Source organism: Cervus elaphus, chromosome 18, assembly GCF_910594005.1.
Source record: "Cervus elaphus chromosome 18, mCerEla1.1, whole genome shotgun sequence".
Taxonomy (NCBI): Eukaryota; Metazoa; Chordata; class Mammalia; order Artiodactyla; family Cervidae; genus Cervus; species Cervus elaphus.
In genome coordinates, this window is record NC_057832.1 from 15,395,182 (window position 1) to 15,411,846 (window position 16,665).

The 16,665-nt window shown below is 45.8% G+C and overlaps 1 protein-coding gene across 4 annotated transcripts in view; it reads left to right on the forward strand.

Annotated features, from left to right (window-relative positions):
- The window catches only part of COBL (cordon-bleu WH2 repeat protein), a 304,756-nt gene that overhangs the window by 159,768 nt on the left and 128,323 nt on the right, over nucleotides 1-16,665 (forward strand). For all 4 annotated transcript variants that reach the window (XM_043872647.1, XM_043872649.1, XM_043872648.1 and 1 more), the window contains one exon: nucleotides 4,744-4,926. In XM_043872647.1, the coding sequence (XP_043728582.1) occupies nucleotides 4,744-4,926 (183 nt within the window). The remainder of the gene's footprint in view (nucleotides 1-4,743; nucleotides 4,927-16,665) is intronic.

Consider the following 16,665-nt stretch of genomic DNA (forward strand, 5'->3'; position numbering starts at 1 on the left):
TATATTCTGGCTCCTCCCACCTTAGCTCTTCTGAGCAGTCCCTCAGAGCTCTCAGAAGGGCTGTGTCCTAGGCTTAAGTCCTCAGTGTTGTCCACTGAATAAAACATAACTCTGAACTTTTCGGCTATGCATTATTTTTCAGTCAACATTTGGAACGAGTGCAGAATGTTGTTCTGGCTGCATTGACAAACAGAAGGAAATCAGGATTCACTAGAATACGGAGTACATTTCAAACAAAAACAAATACATGTATTTAATTCAAAATTAGATATCTGTGACAAAATCAACAGATCCCAAAGATGTTTCCCAGTCCTCCACATCCAGCTGTGCGTGTGAGATGGGGTCAAAATGTCATCTTAATTTTTTTTAGTATTTATTTATGTGTTTGGCTCCGCCGAGTCTTAGTTGAGGCGTGTGGGATCTTCCGTTGCAGCTTGTGTAACTTTAGTTGTGGCATGCAGACTCTTAGTTTCAGCATGCAGGATCTAGTTCCCTGGCTAAGGCCCCCTGAACTGGAAGCTTGGAATCTGAGCCGCTGGACCACCAGTGAAGTCCCATCTTATCATTTTATACTGAAGGTAATAAATTCATAGGCTGTCAGTGGTGGTGTGAACTCATGGCATTAGTACTGTTTCCCATCTGATTAGCCCTCCAGTGATAGCAAAGGAGGTGTACACCCCACAGTCTGAAGTCCCACAAGTTCTGCGTCCTAAAGGTTGGTGTAAGGCAAATGCAGAGAAAAAGAGAGCGAGTCAGACACTCAGGCAAGAAAAGGGGAATTTATTAGAGGGAAACGAGAGGGTGACTGGCCCTTAAGGAGAACCACGTCCTCCCTTTCTGACAGGGTCTTTCTTATACCCCGCCAATGAAAAATTCTCTGAAGGGATGGTTAAGTTTTAGCCTACAGTTGAGTTCTGTGGTCGTCAGGGAGCCGGAGGTCTGGACCTCCTGCTGGAGGTTGTAGCTGGTGGTCTCGTAGGTTTGAGAAGGTAGGCGCCAGTGAGAAAACAGAATGTCGTTTGGGCAATTCGGTCCATCTTAAGGATCACTGATTTTATTCTCTGTTTGTGAGATCAACATAATGAGCCATCTTAACAATGAGACCCCTTGTGGGCCCTGTCAGTTGGGTTTGCTTTATTCCTGTTTTCATTATCCATTGCTCTTTCTTAATGGTTTATTGGGCTTCCATCACAGGAGAAAAAATCTAAGAAAATCTGATGTGACTATGAAAGCCAGAACCTGTGAATTTTTCTGCCAACCTTTGTAGGAAGGTATGACTCACTCCCCTACTAGAAAAGGATTTGATTTTTTTTTTTAAATGCTTTTGAACAGTTTGGACAAGAGCAGGAAATGAGATCCCTCCTGCAGGCAAGCCGTGGTCTGTTTCCCATGAAACTTGGCCACTGTGCAGCAGGAGAAAACCCCACACTGGAATAGGAGGGTGTGGACCGGGCTGTCTAGACCCCAGCCTACATGGACCACAGCGTGGTTTACCATTTTATTTTACACTGATATGAATTAGCCTCTTAAACGACATCCATACTTAAAAAACAATGTCTCTATCCAAATTATTCTGTGGATTTTTTTTCTTTATTGTGTGCGCAATTTCCAGGAGTGGGGAAAGAAGGAAATGAGTTAAACCACAAATATCCTCTGGGAAGCCAAGATGTTTTGGCTGCCCCTGGATTGAACGTTGAGAAGCATTATTGTGCTTCAGTGTTGAGAGGGGTTGGTGGTCCGAGAACTAGGGGACACTGACATTGGGGGTGTGAAGGGTGGGGATGGGTTAGGGAGAGAGGTGTGTGTGCTCTACAGAGCAGACTTGGCTAAAAACCTGTTATGTCAGAATTCAGTTCTGTTCCAGAGACACAAATACTGTGAAGCCCGTCAATAACAGGTGTCAGGATTGGAGAAAGCCAGGATAGGTGGCCCTGGGCTCCAACTTTCTGCTGTCAAGGCCATCTCTCTGTGGCCCTGATGAGATCATTCTTACCAAAAAATACTTACCGAAGGAGAGGGAAACCACATATGTGGGACACATCTGATGTGACAGAAACACGCTGGGTGCTGACAGCAACTTTGAAGTAAGTGGAAGGTCCCTCGTTTTACAGGTGGAGCCGTTCCTGCCTGTGTGTGCAAGGTGGGCATTGAGTCAGCACCCGCCCCCTCCACTTCAGGAAAGAGTTGACAAACTCAGAAGTCCCAGTGCTCTAAGGCCAGCAGGATTATAGAGGAAGAGCCTGAAATAGATATAAACTAGATGCACTGTGAAGTGCTTTTAACAGAGTGTCTGCACAGAGCTGGGAACATACTCGGGGCACTGAAGGGGCCGAAGGGAGTTCAAAGAGGTGCTGAGGCTTCTGCCAGGCAGGGCAGGCGCCGTTGTGGAGGGGACTGAGGCAAGAAGGACTGGGAGTTCCCAGCATAGACAGGGAAGAGGGGAGAAAAGCAATTAGGGTCGGGAATGCAAGGCGCCTGCCACAACATCCATGTTCAGGGATGCCAGTGTGTCTGGGCACGTTCCAGAGATGCAGGCAGTGGGTAGAGTTCTCTGCTGTGCTTCACAGGCCTGAACAAACCTCCGCAGCGTGAGTCTGTATCCCTCGAATGGGGTGGGGGCATGCGAGCAGGCCAGCCCAGCTCCAGACTTGGGTCAGCCTAGCCCTTGCTCTGGCTTGCTTCATTTACCACCCAGACCCGGCATTGTTGAGTGCACTTAAGTTCTTTTGTCTTTTTCTGTGTTCACAGTTGCAATAGAGGTACGTGTAAGGTAGATGGAAGTATTTAAGACTTCATTTTGCATTGGCTTACTTGCTTAGTAGGAGATTTCTGCAGTGGCTCAGCAGTAAGGAATCTGCTTGCAATGCGGAAGATGTGGGTTCAATCCCTGGGTCAGGAAGATCCCCTGGAGAAGGAAATGGCAACCCACTCCAGTATTCTTGCCTGGGAAATCCCATGGAGGAACCTGGAGGACTACAGTCCATGGGGTCACTAAAAAGTTGGACATGACTTGGTGACCGCTTAGTATACGTCTGATGTCTGCAGAACCGGAGGACTGGGAGAAACTCTGACCATTTTTCTTTACATTTTTCTCTGGGAGCCTGGGTTTAGTTTTCTGGATGTAAGGCTCTTTCCTGGGGGTCCCTGACCTGCTATGGGGACCCTGCTTTTGATGAGCAGTGCATTTGATAGCGTCTCACAAGAAAGCATGAATAGGCATAAGAAGCAGGGATTCAGTTTTCCTTTGATGTTAATACTTAAGTACAAGAAAATCTGAGTCTCAAAAATCTCAGGAAACTGAATAATGGTGTAATTGGCAGAACAGAATAGGCTGAGGGCAGGTCATACAGGGCTGCTATTGAAAGTGGTGAGTTTTCTTTCTATATTTATTTCAAATGTGGTGAGCTGATAGCTCACCCACAAGTTCCTGATGTGAAATGTAAGGGCAGATTTGCCCACCCACTGATTTCCTGCCTGTGTGGACTCAAGGGCACACAGGGTAACTGGGCCCTTGGAGCTGCTGGGAGCCTGGGACTCGGCTGTGAGTGCGAATAGGGAACAATCGCTGTCCTCACGGGGCTTACGGGGGAGAAAAAAACCTGTACAAATGCATAATAACCGTAATAGCACATGCTGGATGCTCACTTCGTGCGGTGAACTCTCTAAGCCTCTTTCACCTATTGTAACCCATTTAGTTCTCACCATTTCTCTGGGATGTAGGTACTATTGTTGACCTCAATTTTGCAGGAGATAAACTGAGGCAGAGAGAAGTTAAGAAACCTCTCCAAGGCCACACAGCTTATCAGTGGCAAAGTCACGAGTCCAGGTAGTGCGTCCCCCCATCTGTGGACTGACCACTCCACTGCGTTGGCCCTCAGTGTGGACCACGTGGAGTGGAGACGCTGGTTCTGGGGAGGGCCAGGGCAGGACAGAGGGCGTAGCAGAGTAAGGGATGGGCATCCATTTCAGTTTTAATTTGGAATTAGACTGCTAGTTATCTAAATACTCTTCCCTGCACTAACACTTGCGTTATTCCCCTAAATAGAACCTAGGAGGCAAAACTGAAAATAATGCCTATGTATGCCTTTAGTCTGCTCCCTGGATGTAGACATTGCTCCTTGGGAGCAATTAACTAGGGTGTTAGGTCGAATTTGTATTCAGTTCATTAGGGATATGTCATGAAGTACTGCATTTGATGGTCACGTGAAATATCCATGGCAGGCTGTTTACACTACCCTGTCAACTATTTGAAACTCCTCAAAGTTAGGAGAAACCTAAGCCCCTTCCAGGCAATGGGTGAAATGCTGCTCCAGATGCAAAGATGTGCTGCTTCTACCCATTGATCTGTTCCTTCCCCCTTTTCAGCATCTAAGTACTCAGTCTGATGACAGGTCACAAATTTAAGAAGGCAAATTCATCACTGTAGGTGGGTCAGGAATTTCCCATGATTCTAGCTGGTAAGAATTCCTCGTACAGGTTTAAACAGTCTTGCTGTTTCCTTCATGATTAGCAAAATAAACCTCATACCAGGAACCTGTCCGGTAATGGGGTCTGTGGTCATTTTCCCGGGACAGTGAAAATAGAAGGGTTTTGCTCTCATGATTCAAACATTGTTTGTCTGTGAAAACGATGATGGAGAAGCTCTGGTGGGTGTTGGGTGCTCAGTTCTCATCTCTGATCATTTGTGCACCGAGAAGCATCTCGGAGTAATGCGGGTTTTATGTTTGTCTCTTCCTCCAATAGGGCTGCTTGACGACCCCGAACTCCCCGTGTGTGAATCCACGTTCTGTTATCCTGGGTCCATCCCTCTCTCTTGGCAACATCTCAGGGGTGTCAGTCAAGTCGGACCTGAAGAAGCGCCGGGCACCCCCTCCTCCAACACTGCCCCGCACAGGGCCACCTGTGCAAGACAAGACATCAGAAAAGGTAGGGACAGGGCATCGCGTGGACCAGCTAAATGAACCTGTCAATTCTCTGGAAGGTCTCTGTGTGCACTGTCATCCGTCAAGCTTGTGGCATTAGCAACGAGATGGCTCAGGGTGAAAATGTAAGCTTTATTTAGAAGTCTAGGTGAGATGCTACACTGCTTCAATTAGGGAAGAGCAGAAACTATTTTTGTGCCTTCAGTTCTTAAAGGCTTAGACTTGTTGATTAACATTTATCATTAGCTTTGAAATTTAGAGCATGATTGCTTAATGAGAAAATTGCAAGCACTGTAAGAAATCTGAAGTGTGTTTAAGATAGAGATGACACATAATATTAATGTAATATAGGTGCCCAAATAATCTATATTCACAGCAAAGCTGAGAAGGTATTTGCATTAGAAGTTGGTTTCTACATGACATAATATCTATTTATGGAGGCCTTGTATCTGTGGAGCCTTCGGAGCAGAGTGACTTTGCACGTGACTGTCCTGTGGTGACTGGCATAGCCTGTATCCTTGTAGCTGGCATCTCCCTCTGGGCTTCTTCCTTCATCTGCCTGATGTGCATTGAAACACTATTTGAAATATCAGACCCTCCCTTTCCAGGGGCCAGGACATTATTTGACAGGTTTCCTGGCTTAAAGTGTGACATGGAAAAAGATTATTTGGATGGGGTTTGGGAAGAGTGACACCCTGCTGTGGTCAGGATGGTCAGCATGCTCTGGGCTCTTCCAGAAGCTGAGCTTCCCTGGGCAGCCGCAGGCCTGCTCCACACAGACTCTGAGATACAGGCTGATCGGCAGTGTGAAGAGAAGCGTGAGTGACTCTTCACTGAGCTGAGATGGTTCCCGGCTTCACCCCGTGAATGGGGACATTTACATGGAGCCCCTTTAAGCCCAGCTCTCCTCCAGCACGAGCTGACTTTCTTTACACTTTCCTCCTACTCCGTGGTGTCACTTGGCTGACCCATGCCTGTTCATATGGTCCATGGCATCACACCCTGCTCGTCTTGAGGTCCGGGTTCTTTTGGGCTTATTCATAAACTGACTTTACTTAAAATGAATTAGAAACCAGGTCTGTACCTTCCAGAGGGAAAGCTTGACCCCTGTATCATGGTTAGCAGTCATGTAAGTGGCTCTGTGGCAGTGTCATGACTTTTCACTTCCTTTCCTTCCTGGCCTGGTTATCTGTCTGTCTGTGTATCAGTCTGTCTGCTCATCAGTCACCTCTTTCAGTCCCTCCAGGGGTGTTCTTTATCCCTGATCTCAGAGACGCCCCTGCCCATCTACTGGCTTTTCCACCCACAGCCCTTGAAATTTGTCTGAAAAGCCTGTAACGCAGTGCATTTTAGATGAAGTATTTTGATTTGTGATCAAAATGGGATCCACTGGAGGAGGGAATGGCAAACCATCCCAGTATATTTGCTGTGAGAACTTCATGAGTTGTATAAAAGGCCCAAAAGATGAGTCCCCCAGGTGTCCAGTATGCTACTGGGGAAGACTGCAGGAGAACTACCAATAGCCCCAGGATGAATGAAGCCCCAGGATGAATGGCTGGGCCAAAGCAGATACTATGCTCAGTTATGGATGTGTCTGGTGATGAAAGTAAAATCTGATGCTGCAACGAACAGTATTGCCTAGGAACCTGGAATGTTAGGTCCATGAATTAAGGAAAATTGGATGTGGTCAAGCAGCAGATAGTAAGAATAATCATCGACATCCTAGGAATCTGAACTAAAATGAATGGGAATGGGCAAATTTAATTCAGCTGACCATTTTATCTACTATTGTGGGCAAGAATCCCATAGAAGAAATAGAGTAGCCCTTATAATCAGCAAGAGTCTGAAATACTGTACTTGGGTGCAACCTCAAAAATGCCAGAATGGTCTTGGTTCGTTTCCAAGGCAAGCCCTTCAACATCACAGTAATCCAAGTCTATGCCCCTTGGATGGTGGAGAAGCTGAAGTTTATCAGTTCTATGAAGACCTAGAACTAACAGATGTTCTATTCATCATCAGGGATTGGAATCCAAAAGGAGGAAGTCAAGATATACCTGGAGTAACAGGCAAGTTTGGCCTTGGAGAACAAAATGAAGCAGGGCAAAGGTTAACTGAATTCTGCCAAGAGAATGCACTAGTCTTAGCAAATACCCTTTTTCAACAACACAGATGACTTTACACATGGACATCACCACATGGTCAATACCAAAATCAAATTGACTATATTCTTTGTACCTGAGGATGGAAAAGCTGTATCCAGTCGGCATAAACAAGACCCGGAGCTGACTGTGGCACAGATCATCAGTTTCTCATAGCAAAATTCAGGCTTAAACTAAAGAAAACTGGGAAAAACAATAAGCCAGCCAGGTGTGACTTAAATCCCATGTGAATTCTCAGTAGAGGTAATGAATACATTCAAGGGACTAGATCTAGTTAACAGTGTGCCTGAAGAACTATGGACAAAGGTCTGTAATATTGTACAGAAGGTGGCGAACAAAACCATCCCAAAGAAAAAGAAAAGCAAGAGTCAAAGTGGTTATCTGAGGAGGCTTTACAAATAGTAGAAGAACAAAGAGAAGTGAAAAGCAAGGGAGAGAGGGAGAAGTACATCCAGTTAAATGCAGAGTTACAAAAATAGCTAGAAGAGACAAGAAGGCCTTCTTCGATGGGCAATGCTTAATAATAGAAGAAAACAGCAAAAGGGGGAGGACCAGAGATCTCTTCAGGAAAATTGGAAACATCATGAAAGCATTCTGCCCAAAGATGAGCACAATAAAGGATAAAAATGGTAGAGACCTAGTAGATACTGAAGAGATCAAGAAGAGATGGAAAGAATACGTGGAAGAACTGTATAAAAAAAAATCTTAATGAACTGGATTACTATGATAGTATAGTTAGTCCTGCAGAGCCAGACATTCTGGAGTGCTAAATGGGCCTTAAGACGCACTGTTGTTAATAAATCTAGTGGATGTGATGAAATTCCAGCAGAACTATTCAGATTCCTAAAGGATGATGCCATCAAGGTTTTGCATTCATTATGTCAGTGAATCTGGAAGACCCAGCAGTAGCCACAGGACTAGAAAAGGTCAATCCTCATCCCAATACCCAAGAAGGGTAGTACCAAAGAATGGGCTAACCATCAGACAATTGCACTTATCGCCCATGCTAGTAAGATCATGCTTAAAATCTCACATGCTAGGCTTCAGCATTATGTGAACCAGGAATTTCCAGGTGTCCAAGCTGGGTTTAGAAAAGGAAGAAGAGCTAGAGATCAAATTGAAAAAGTCTGCTGGATTATAGAGAAAGCAATACCAGAAAAAAAAAAACAGCAATGCCGACAAAGGTCTGCCTAGTCAAGGCTATGGTTTTTCCAGTAGTCTTGTATGGGTGTGAGAGTTGGGCCATAAAAAAAGCTGAGCGCCAAAGAATTGATGCTTTTGAACTGTGGTGTTGGAGAAGACTCTTGAGAGTCCCTTGGACTGCAAGGAGATCCAACCAGTCCATCCTAAAGAAGATCAGTCCTGGGTGTTCATTGGAAGGACTGATGCTGAAGCTGAAACTCCAGTACTTTGGCCACCTGATGCGGAGAGCTGACTCTTTAAAAAAGACCCTCATGCTGGAAGGGATTGAGAGCAGAAGGAAAAGAGGGTATTAGAGGATGAGATGGCTGGATGGCATCACTGATGCAATGAACTTGGGCAAACTCCGGGACGTAGTGAGGGACAGGGAAGCCTGGTGTGCTGCAGTCCACGGGATGGCAAAGAGTCGGACATGACTGGGCAACTGAAAAACAAAAGTAACAATTTTGATTTGTATATTTCTTAAACATTTTCTACTGTTTATTTTGTGTTACCCATCATACTTTAACTGTCTTTTGATAAAATAAACATAGGCACAAACCAAACAGGACATTCTTTTTTTGTACACGTGCCCAGTTAAACACTGCAGACTCACGAATGCAGAGCTGTTTCCCATGGGCTCTGCTGTGTGTTTCACCCCTTATTTTGTGGGGAGTTAGATCCTGAACTTTTTCATAACACACAGAGTGTTCTTAAAGCATTTAGCACTTTTCAACCACCTACCTCGGAGGGTGTCTTATTGCTTTTGATTGGGAAGGGTATTTCTTAGTGGTGAAAAATATGAGTTCCAGTATCAGAATAATATGGCCTTTTTTCAATAAGAATTGTATTTGCTTAATGTCACTGATGTAGATGCTACACTGCATCAGTATTTTTTAATTTCATTGAGTGTTTCTGCTGTGTAGCAGAGTGACTCAGTTATACATACATAATTTTTCATATTATTTTCCATTATGGTTTAATAACAGGTTTTTTTAATACTTAACAAAATTTACTGAGAATACTGTAGACTTTTTTACTTCCTATTTTATGTTGGAGTACAATTGGTTAACAATGTTGTATTAGGTGCAGGTATACGGAGTGATTCAGTTATACATGCGCATGTATCTATTGTTTTTCAAATTCTCTTTGCAATTAGGTTGTTATAGGATATTGAGCAGAGTTCCTTGTGTTATACCATCGATCCTTATTGGGTATCCATTCTAAATATAGCAATGTGTACATGTCAATCCCAAACTTCCTAACTATCCCTCCCCCGACCCTTCCCTCCGGTAACCATAAGTTCATTTTCTATATTGAATATAGTTTCTTGTGCCATACAGTAGGACCTTATTGTCTATCTATCCTATATATACTAGCTTGTATTTGCTAACCCCAACTCCCAATCCTTCCCTTCCCCAACCCCTCCGCCTTGGGAAGCACACGTCTGTGTTCTATGTCTGTGAATCCGGTTCTGCTTTGTAGCTGTGTTCATTTGTGCTGTATTTTAGATTCTACATAAAAGTGATATCCTGTGGTCTGTCTTTCTCTGTCTGACTGACTTCACTTGGTATGACCGTCTCCAGGCCCATCCATGTTGCTGCACAGGGCATTATTTCATTCTTTTTATGGCTTAATAGTCTTCCACGGTGTGTGTGCGCCACATCGTCTTTACCCATCCGTCTGTTACGGACATGCAGGCTGTTTCCGTGCCTTGGCTATTGTACACAGTGCTCCAGTAAACTTTGGGGTGCATGTATTTTTTAGTATAGTTTTCTTTGGATCTGCACTCCAGATGGGGATTGCTAGATAATATGGAAACTCTACTTTTAGTTTCTTAAGGAACCTCCATGCCGTTCTCTATAGTGTCTGCACCAACTTACATTCCTGCCAACAGTGTAAGAGGCCTCCCTTTTCTCCACACCCTTTCCAGCATTTATTGTTTGTAGACTTTTTAATGGTGGCTCTTCTGACTGGTGTGAGGTGATACCTCATTGTAGTTTGGATTTGTATTTCTCTACTAATTAGTGATATTGAGCATCTTTCCATGTACATCTCATCTTTGGAGAGATGTCTATTTAGGTCTTCTGTCCACTTTTCAATTGGTTTATTTGTCTTTTTGTTACGATTCATGTAGGAGATGTTTGTGTATTTTGGAAATTAACCCGTTGTTGGTTGCATCATTTGCAAATATTTTCTCCCAGTCCATAGATTGCGTTTTCATTTTGTTTATGGTTTCCTTAGCTATGCAGCCTCAACATTTTAAAAATGTGTTCCATCCAGAGAAGGTGTTATGTTTTTCAGATTTTAATGTACTTGTACAGAGTGGATAAAGTCGACCTGAGTGGGAAAATGTGTATGAAGTAGAGAATCGGGAATTCTGAATGAAAAATAAATAGTACTGTATACCCTGCAGGATGAATAGAGCTCCCTCTGAGGCAATAAAAGCTTTTTTAACTGAAATCTGTTTTATTTGGCCTAGAATGAGTGGAGAAATTGGCTCACAGCAGCTGTCTCCTTTTTTAAGCTTGTGAATGGCATATGGATTTGATTTAAGCATTTGCTATGAACACGCTTTTTTTTTTCTTTTTAAATGAAAGGTATTTTGTTATTTACTAATTTCTGGGAAAGGAACCCAAAAATGTATTGTCATCTTTGGGGAAGAACGTCAATTCCTTCTTCCTGAACTTCCTTCCATATAAAGATAAGATGTTTATTTGGAAAGCCTTATTTATGTGCAACTGCTACTAACATGAATATCCTGAATCAGGAGGAAAGGATTATTTTCAAGGACATGACTAGTTTATAGGAAAATGGGAATCCTTAGGTTTTCATAGTTTTAAACACTTTTTTCTTATCAAGTACTATTAAAAATTCAGTACAGTCACCCCTTCCTGTCTGTGGGTTCCCCATCCTCAGATTCAACCAATGGTGGATCAAAAATAGAAAAAAAAATCCAGAAACTTTCACAAAACAAAGTTGCTGTTTGCTGGCAACTGTTTGCATAGCATTTACATTGTATTATTATGTCATCTAAAGATCCCCTGAAGAAGGGCATGACAACCCACTCGTGTTCTTGCCTGGGAAATCCCAAGGATAGCGAAGCCTGGCGGGCTACAGTCCACGGGTTGCAAAGAGTCAGACATGAGTGAGTGACTAACATGTCATCTAGAGATGATCTAAGGTACACAGAGGAATGTGCACAAGTTATATGCATATACTTCAGACTTCAGCCCCTGAGTGTTTCGGTGTCTGAGGGGGTCCTGGAGTCCATCCTCCATGGAAACTGGGGAGCAACTGTATTTACTTATTTGGATCTTAAAGACAAAGTACTTTTAGCCATCTTCCAGGTCATCTGAAACTTTAAAAAATGTAATCTTTGTCATAGAATTTGTTATCCCATTATACATTCATGATTTGAGTCTATTTCTGAAAGTACTTTTCTTTTTTTTTTTTTTAATTTTTTTTTTTTAAATTAGTTGGAGGCTAATTACTTCACAACATTTCAGTGGTGAAAGTACTTTTCAAGAATGTTTTCCCAGAGGTGTTTGAGCCAGTGAGAGAAATGCATGGTGTCCTTGTCCAAGTCAGTCAGCAGAAAGATCAGGGAGACGGGTGAAGCGTGTGTCTTTTGCAGATGGAAGTGGAACTGCTCACTGCCTCAGCCCTTCACCTCTCGCCTCAGTGCCTTGAGTGAAGTTTTCGTTATGCGGGATGTTCAGCCAGGAATGATGCATGCCTTAGGGCACCCCATGCCAAGTCAGTATTTTTCAAGTTTGACTGAGCCTCAGAATCACCCCAAAAGGGCTTGTGAAAACGTGTTTACCTTGGCTCCACCTTGAGGGTTTCTGATTCAGTAGTTCTGGGCGGGGGGGTGGGGCTGAGAATTCAAGGTTCTTCAAGTTCCCAGGTGAACCCCACTTTGAGAACCAACACCCCATAGACCTCTACCTTCCCCATCTGTGTGCCCAGAATTTGGACTAATCAGATGTAAGAGTAGTGTTTCTACTCAATATTAAGTATTTTTAACAGATCTGGAGAGAGTCTTCCACTGAAAAATTACTATCATCCTGCACCATTAGCTGAGGCCTAAAGTTATTTATTGGAATGGGCAAAAAGTTTGTTCAGGTGTTTCCATAACATCTTGCAGGAAAGTCTGAATGAACTTTTTGGCCAAGCCGGTGTGAAGAGAAATGAGTAGGTCCCACTTCTCACTGGGATCCGGGAAGGTTCAAGTGAAACAACAGAAGAACAAGTTGTTCCGGATGGGATCTTTCTCCCTCTTTCATCTTTGATAGTCTAAACTATCCTCCCCGCACCTCGATGCAGGCTGGTGTGACCCCTTGCCCTGTCCTCAGCCCTTTTCCAGGGGCCGGCATTCCTGCCTGCTAGTCTGTGTTTGAGACAGAGCAAGTCTTAGAGGCTGACCAAGGAGATTTGCCTTCCTAATGTTTGCAGACATTTCTACCCTGAGGCTGCTCTGGGATCACAGGGGTTCAGATCGTGGTTGGGGGCTGTGGACACAGGTGCCTGGGTGGATATCCTTCTGCTCACTCGCTGGTCCTTGGTTTCGTCCTCTGCAAAATGGGAATGATCCAAACAGCCGCCCCAGGCACGCAGAGTAGACGTCAGAGCAAGGACCCTGGAACTGCTTCCTGGATTCAGATACCAGCATCTCTGTCATTGCTGGGAACATAACCTTGGCAGGTTACTCCACTTCTGAGCCTCGTTTCTTTAGGTGTGCAGACTGCTCTGCAGAATGGAGGTGAGAGCTGGCCCCAGTACCCTGGGGAATGGAGAAGCTGGAGGGGCTGGACACCCCCCCACACCCAAAAGTCTTGCATTAACCACGTGCAGATTGTATTTAAAAATCAAACTTTATTGCTAAAGACATCAATTGTGAAAAGGGGCCAAGCCCCTGAGGCAGGCTTATTCTGTGTAAGGATGCCTCCTTATCTTGGTGGCATTTTCCTCTCTGGGCACAAACCCGAAATACCCCATTTATTAGTTCACACCGTCAGGGGTTGTGGAGGGAACACTTGTCATCCCCTGGGAGCCCCTGCTTGAGAAGGAGAGACTAGAACAGAGTTGTGGTCCTTACTCAGGTGAAACAACCCCATGAACCACAGTGGTCCACATCTCATTTGTGTGACCTCTGGCAGTTTAATGAGAGCTTTATTTCACTTTTTAAGCTCTGTCCATTGATTAAAAGTAGTAACTTGTAGAAGTCTGCTAAACAGCGCTGTGTCTAATTTTAGCTGTCATCATCTACAAACGTGGAATAAACAGCTAGCCATTAATTTATGCAGTCAATATCCAGTTATTATACACCTGCTTGTATGATAATTACAACTGTGAATCTTTTTTTATACGTGGAAGTAATTCAAAAAATATTTTGGTTTTTCAAGCTTTCTTGCTTCCTATATTATTTGAATTATGGCATTCATTACGCTCAGCTCCATATAATTCCAACATGACAGTGCATTTGTACATTATCTCCAGTTTATTGCCTTGAGATGAAAATAACTTGTGATGTTAACTACTAAGCTGAGAGATGAGGGAGACTTGTGTTGTGATGGGTTATTAGTATAATCCAAGATGGAGCTGTCTATGAAATGTGTGCCTGTGTATTCAATAAACATTTTTGAGCAGCTGCCTTGCGCACGACGCTGCACTTGGAAACATGAATTGATATTCATTACTGTAATATCTCAGTCTAATGTACACTGAAGAACACAGTAGTTTCTGTAAAAAAAAAAAATAGGATATTTGCAAATGTTGGGAATTTAATGGAAATAGCTACATTTTCTGGATCATCATGAGAGTTAGGTAATTAGAATGTTATAAGAAGTCATAAAATTCTGCTGCCTAGACTCCCAAAGACACATTTCATCAAGAACTGGGGTATCCGCCTGGGTGCAGTCGAGGTGCATTTCCACGGCAGTGGCTCTGCTCTGGCGGGCATGGTCCTGACTCGCTCTACTTCCCAGGCCAGAGCAGAGGGAAGGCCGTGCGGCAGCCCTGGCGGCCCTGGTTCCAGGGAATCTACGGGGAGCAGAGGCACGGCCGTGGGGGGTCAGGCCACACAGCCAGAGGTCCCAGGCCCCCCCTCCTTTCCTGTTGGGACTGATGGTTTTTGTCTACTGGAATGAGCATCCAGAAGATGCTGAGGCCCAAGTGATGCTTACCTTGAAGTCATTGCTTGTCACCCTTCAGGCCTCCTCCTGTGAAGTCCCCTCCGTTTCCTATCACACAGCTCATGGCAGTGGTTCATTTGTTTCTGGAAAAGTCGATGATGTTTGGTGACATTTTAGAAGTTATTTTTCCTAATAATTAAAGACCTTTGACTATAGCTGGCATGTCAGCAGTACCTCACACGTGCAGGGCTTGGCGGATGAGCTTCCTGCAGTGCTGGGCTGCAAAGGAGGAGCCGAGGTGAATGGGGAGGGGCTCAGCAGAGACGAGTGGTCCCTCAATTTGCCTTGTGCGTCAGGTGAGGCAGGATGAAGGGGACAAGGGCTCAGATCCGCAGGGCCCTCTCCCACGGACACTTTGCATCCCACTTGTCTGTGAGTCCTGATCCAAATGCAGCCCTGCCCCTTCCCCCCAGTGCTCTGATCCAGGCTCTCCTGAGTCCCAGGGATGACTCCCGTTGCCAGGGCCTCCTCGCTGGTCCCTGCATCTGCCCCACCCCTCCCCACTGGACTCCTGTCCGCCCCACGGCTAGGGCCACACTCATCACAGCAGGAGAAGGATCGTGACTTTTCTTAAAGCCTCTGGTGGCGTCATCTCTGCCTGAATCCCAGCGCTCCGAGCCGGTCGCCGCCTGTGTCCCCAGCCCTCCCGCCTCCCCCTCCATCTCCAGCAGGCCCCCCATTCTTGCTGCCCCCGCCTGCCCTGGGTCCCTTCACGAGCCGCAGCTCTGGGACCCTCGGCCTCTGTCACTCTCTGTCCTTCCCCTGTCCCGTTTATCTTGTAGCCACTCACGGGTCAGCCCTGGAAGGAGGTTTTATTCCTTATTCACTGACCTCTGTCCAATGTCTCACACCAAGCCATTCCATCAGTAAACATTTACATTAACTATTTCGTACATGCATCACTCATGTATCAACTGCCTTTGATGGACTAAGTGAAAAGCACTGATTTCAGAACTTACATGCAATTGGCTAAGGGACTGCTTTGCCCCAGAAGCCCACTGAGAAAGGGCAGCTCCTCGGGGCCACGCCTGCAGTGGCGAGCCGGAAATGGCCCGGTGCTGTCCGCTGTGGACCCGAGCAGGCGCAGAGACGGCGGGGGTGGGGCGGGGCCGAGTGGCGACCCGTGGGTGGCTGGGGCCAGGGCACAAGCCTGCCGCAAGGGGGTCTTGGGGAGTGGGGGCCCTCTGAGATTGGAAGGCCCAGTCGCTGCCTCCAGTCCTCGGAAGGAGGAGCAGAACAGGGCACGTGACACGGAGCCCTGCCTCCTGGAGCCTAGTGAGGAGTGGCCGGGCTGGCCGAGGGCGAGGTGCGCAGAGCTGGGGCTGGGCTGGGAATGCCCCCAGTGCACCGGTGCCGCTCTGTTCAGTGGGTGCAGAGACACCAGAGTGTGGAAACGAAAGGGGAAGGTGCAAGCGAAGTCCGGCACAGCCAAGCTCTGGGTTTCTTCTCTCCCTGAGCCCCTCCCTCCATCTCTCCCTCTTCCTGTGTTCAGTCTTTCCCTGTAGCCCAGACTTTCTCTGTTTTGATCCGTATATCCTCTTAAATTTCCTTCTGCCAGGTTGGTCTTCCAAAGCTCTCTCACTCATGTTTCTTCAGAATAATGCCCACAATGTAGGCATGTGTGTGACACTGTTTTCACCGTATATATGGAGTTCTCCAGGCAAGAATACTGGAGCGAGTAGCCATTTCCTTCTCCAGGGGATCTTCCCGACTCAGGGATCGAACCCAGATCTCCTGCATTGCAGGCAGATTCCATCTGAATCCCCAGGGAAGCCCTGGGTAAAGTATGTGCGTGCATGCTAAGTTGCTTCAGTCATGTCCGACTCTTTGCAACCCTGTGGACTGTAGCCCGCCAGGCTCCTCTGTCCTTGGAGTTTTCCAGGCAGGAATACTGGAGTGGGATGCCATGCCCTCCTCCAGGGGCAGGGAGGTATTGAACCCAGTGTCGAACCTATGTCTCTTGCATCTACCTGCATTGGCAGGCGGGTTCTTCACCACTGGCTCTACCTATACACTTCCCCACAGATGGTTCGATTTCATCATCAGAGCCATCCTGGCACGTTTGCTGAGTATGACGTCCCTTCTCCAGGTGAGTGAGGGGACTCAGGCCACACAGCCCAGGACAGTGAAGCCAAATCAGCCCAGCTCTGCTTCCTGCAGCCCCACTGCATGTCCCCCTTGCAGGTCACCCCCTTAACCAGAGGAGAG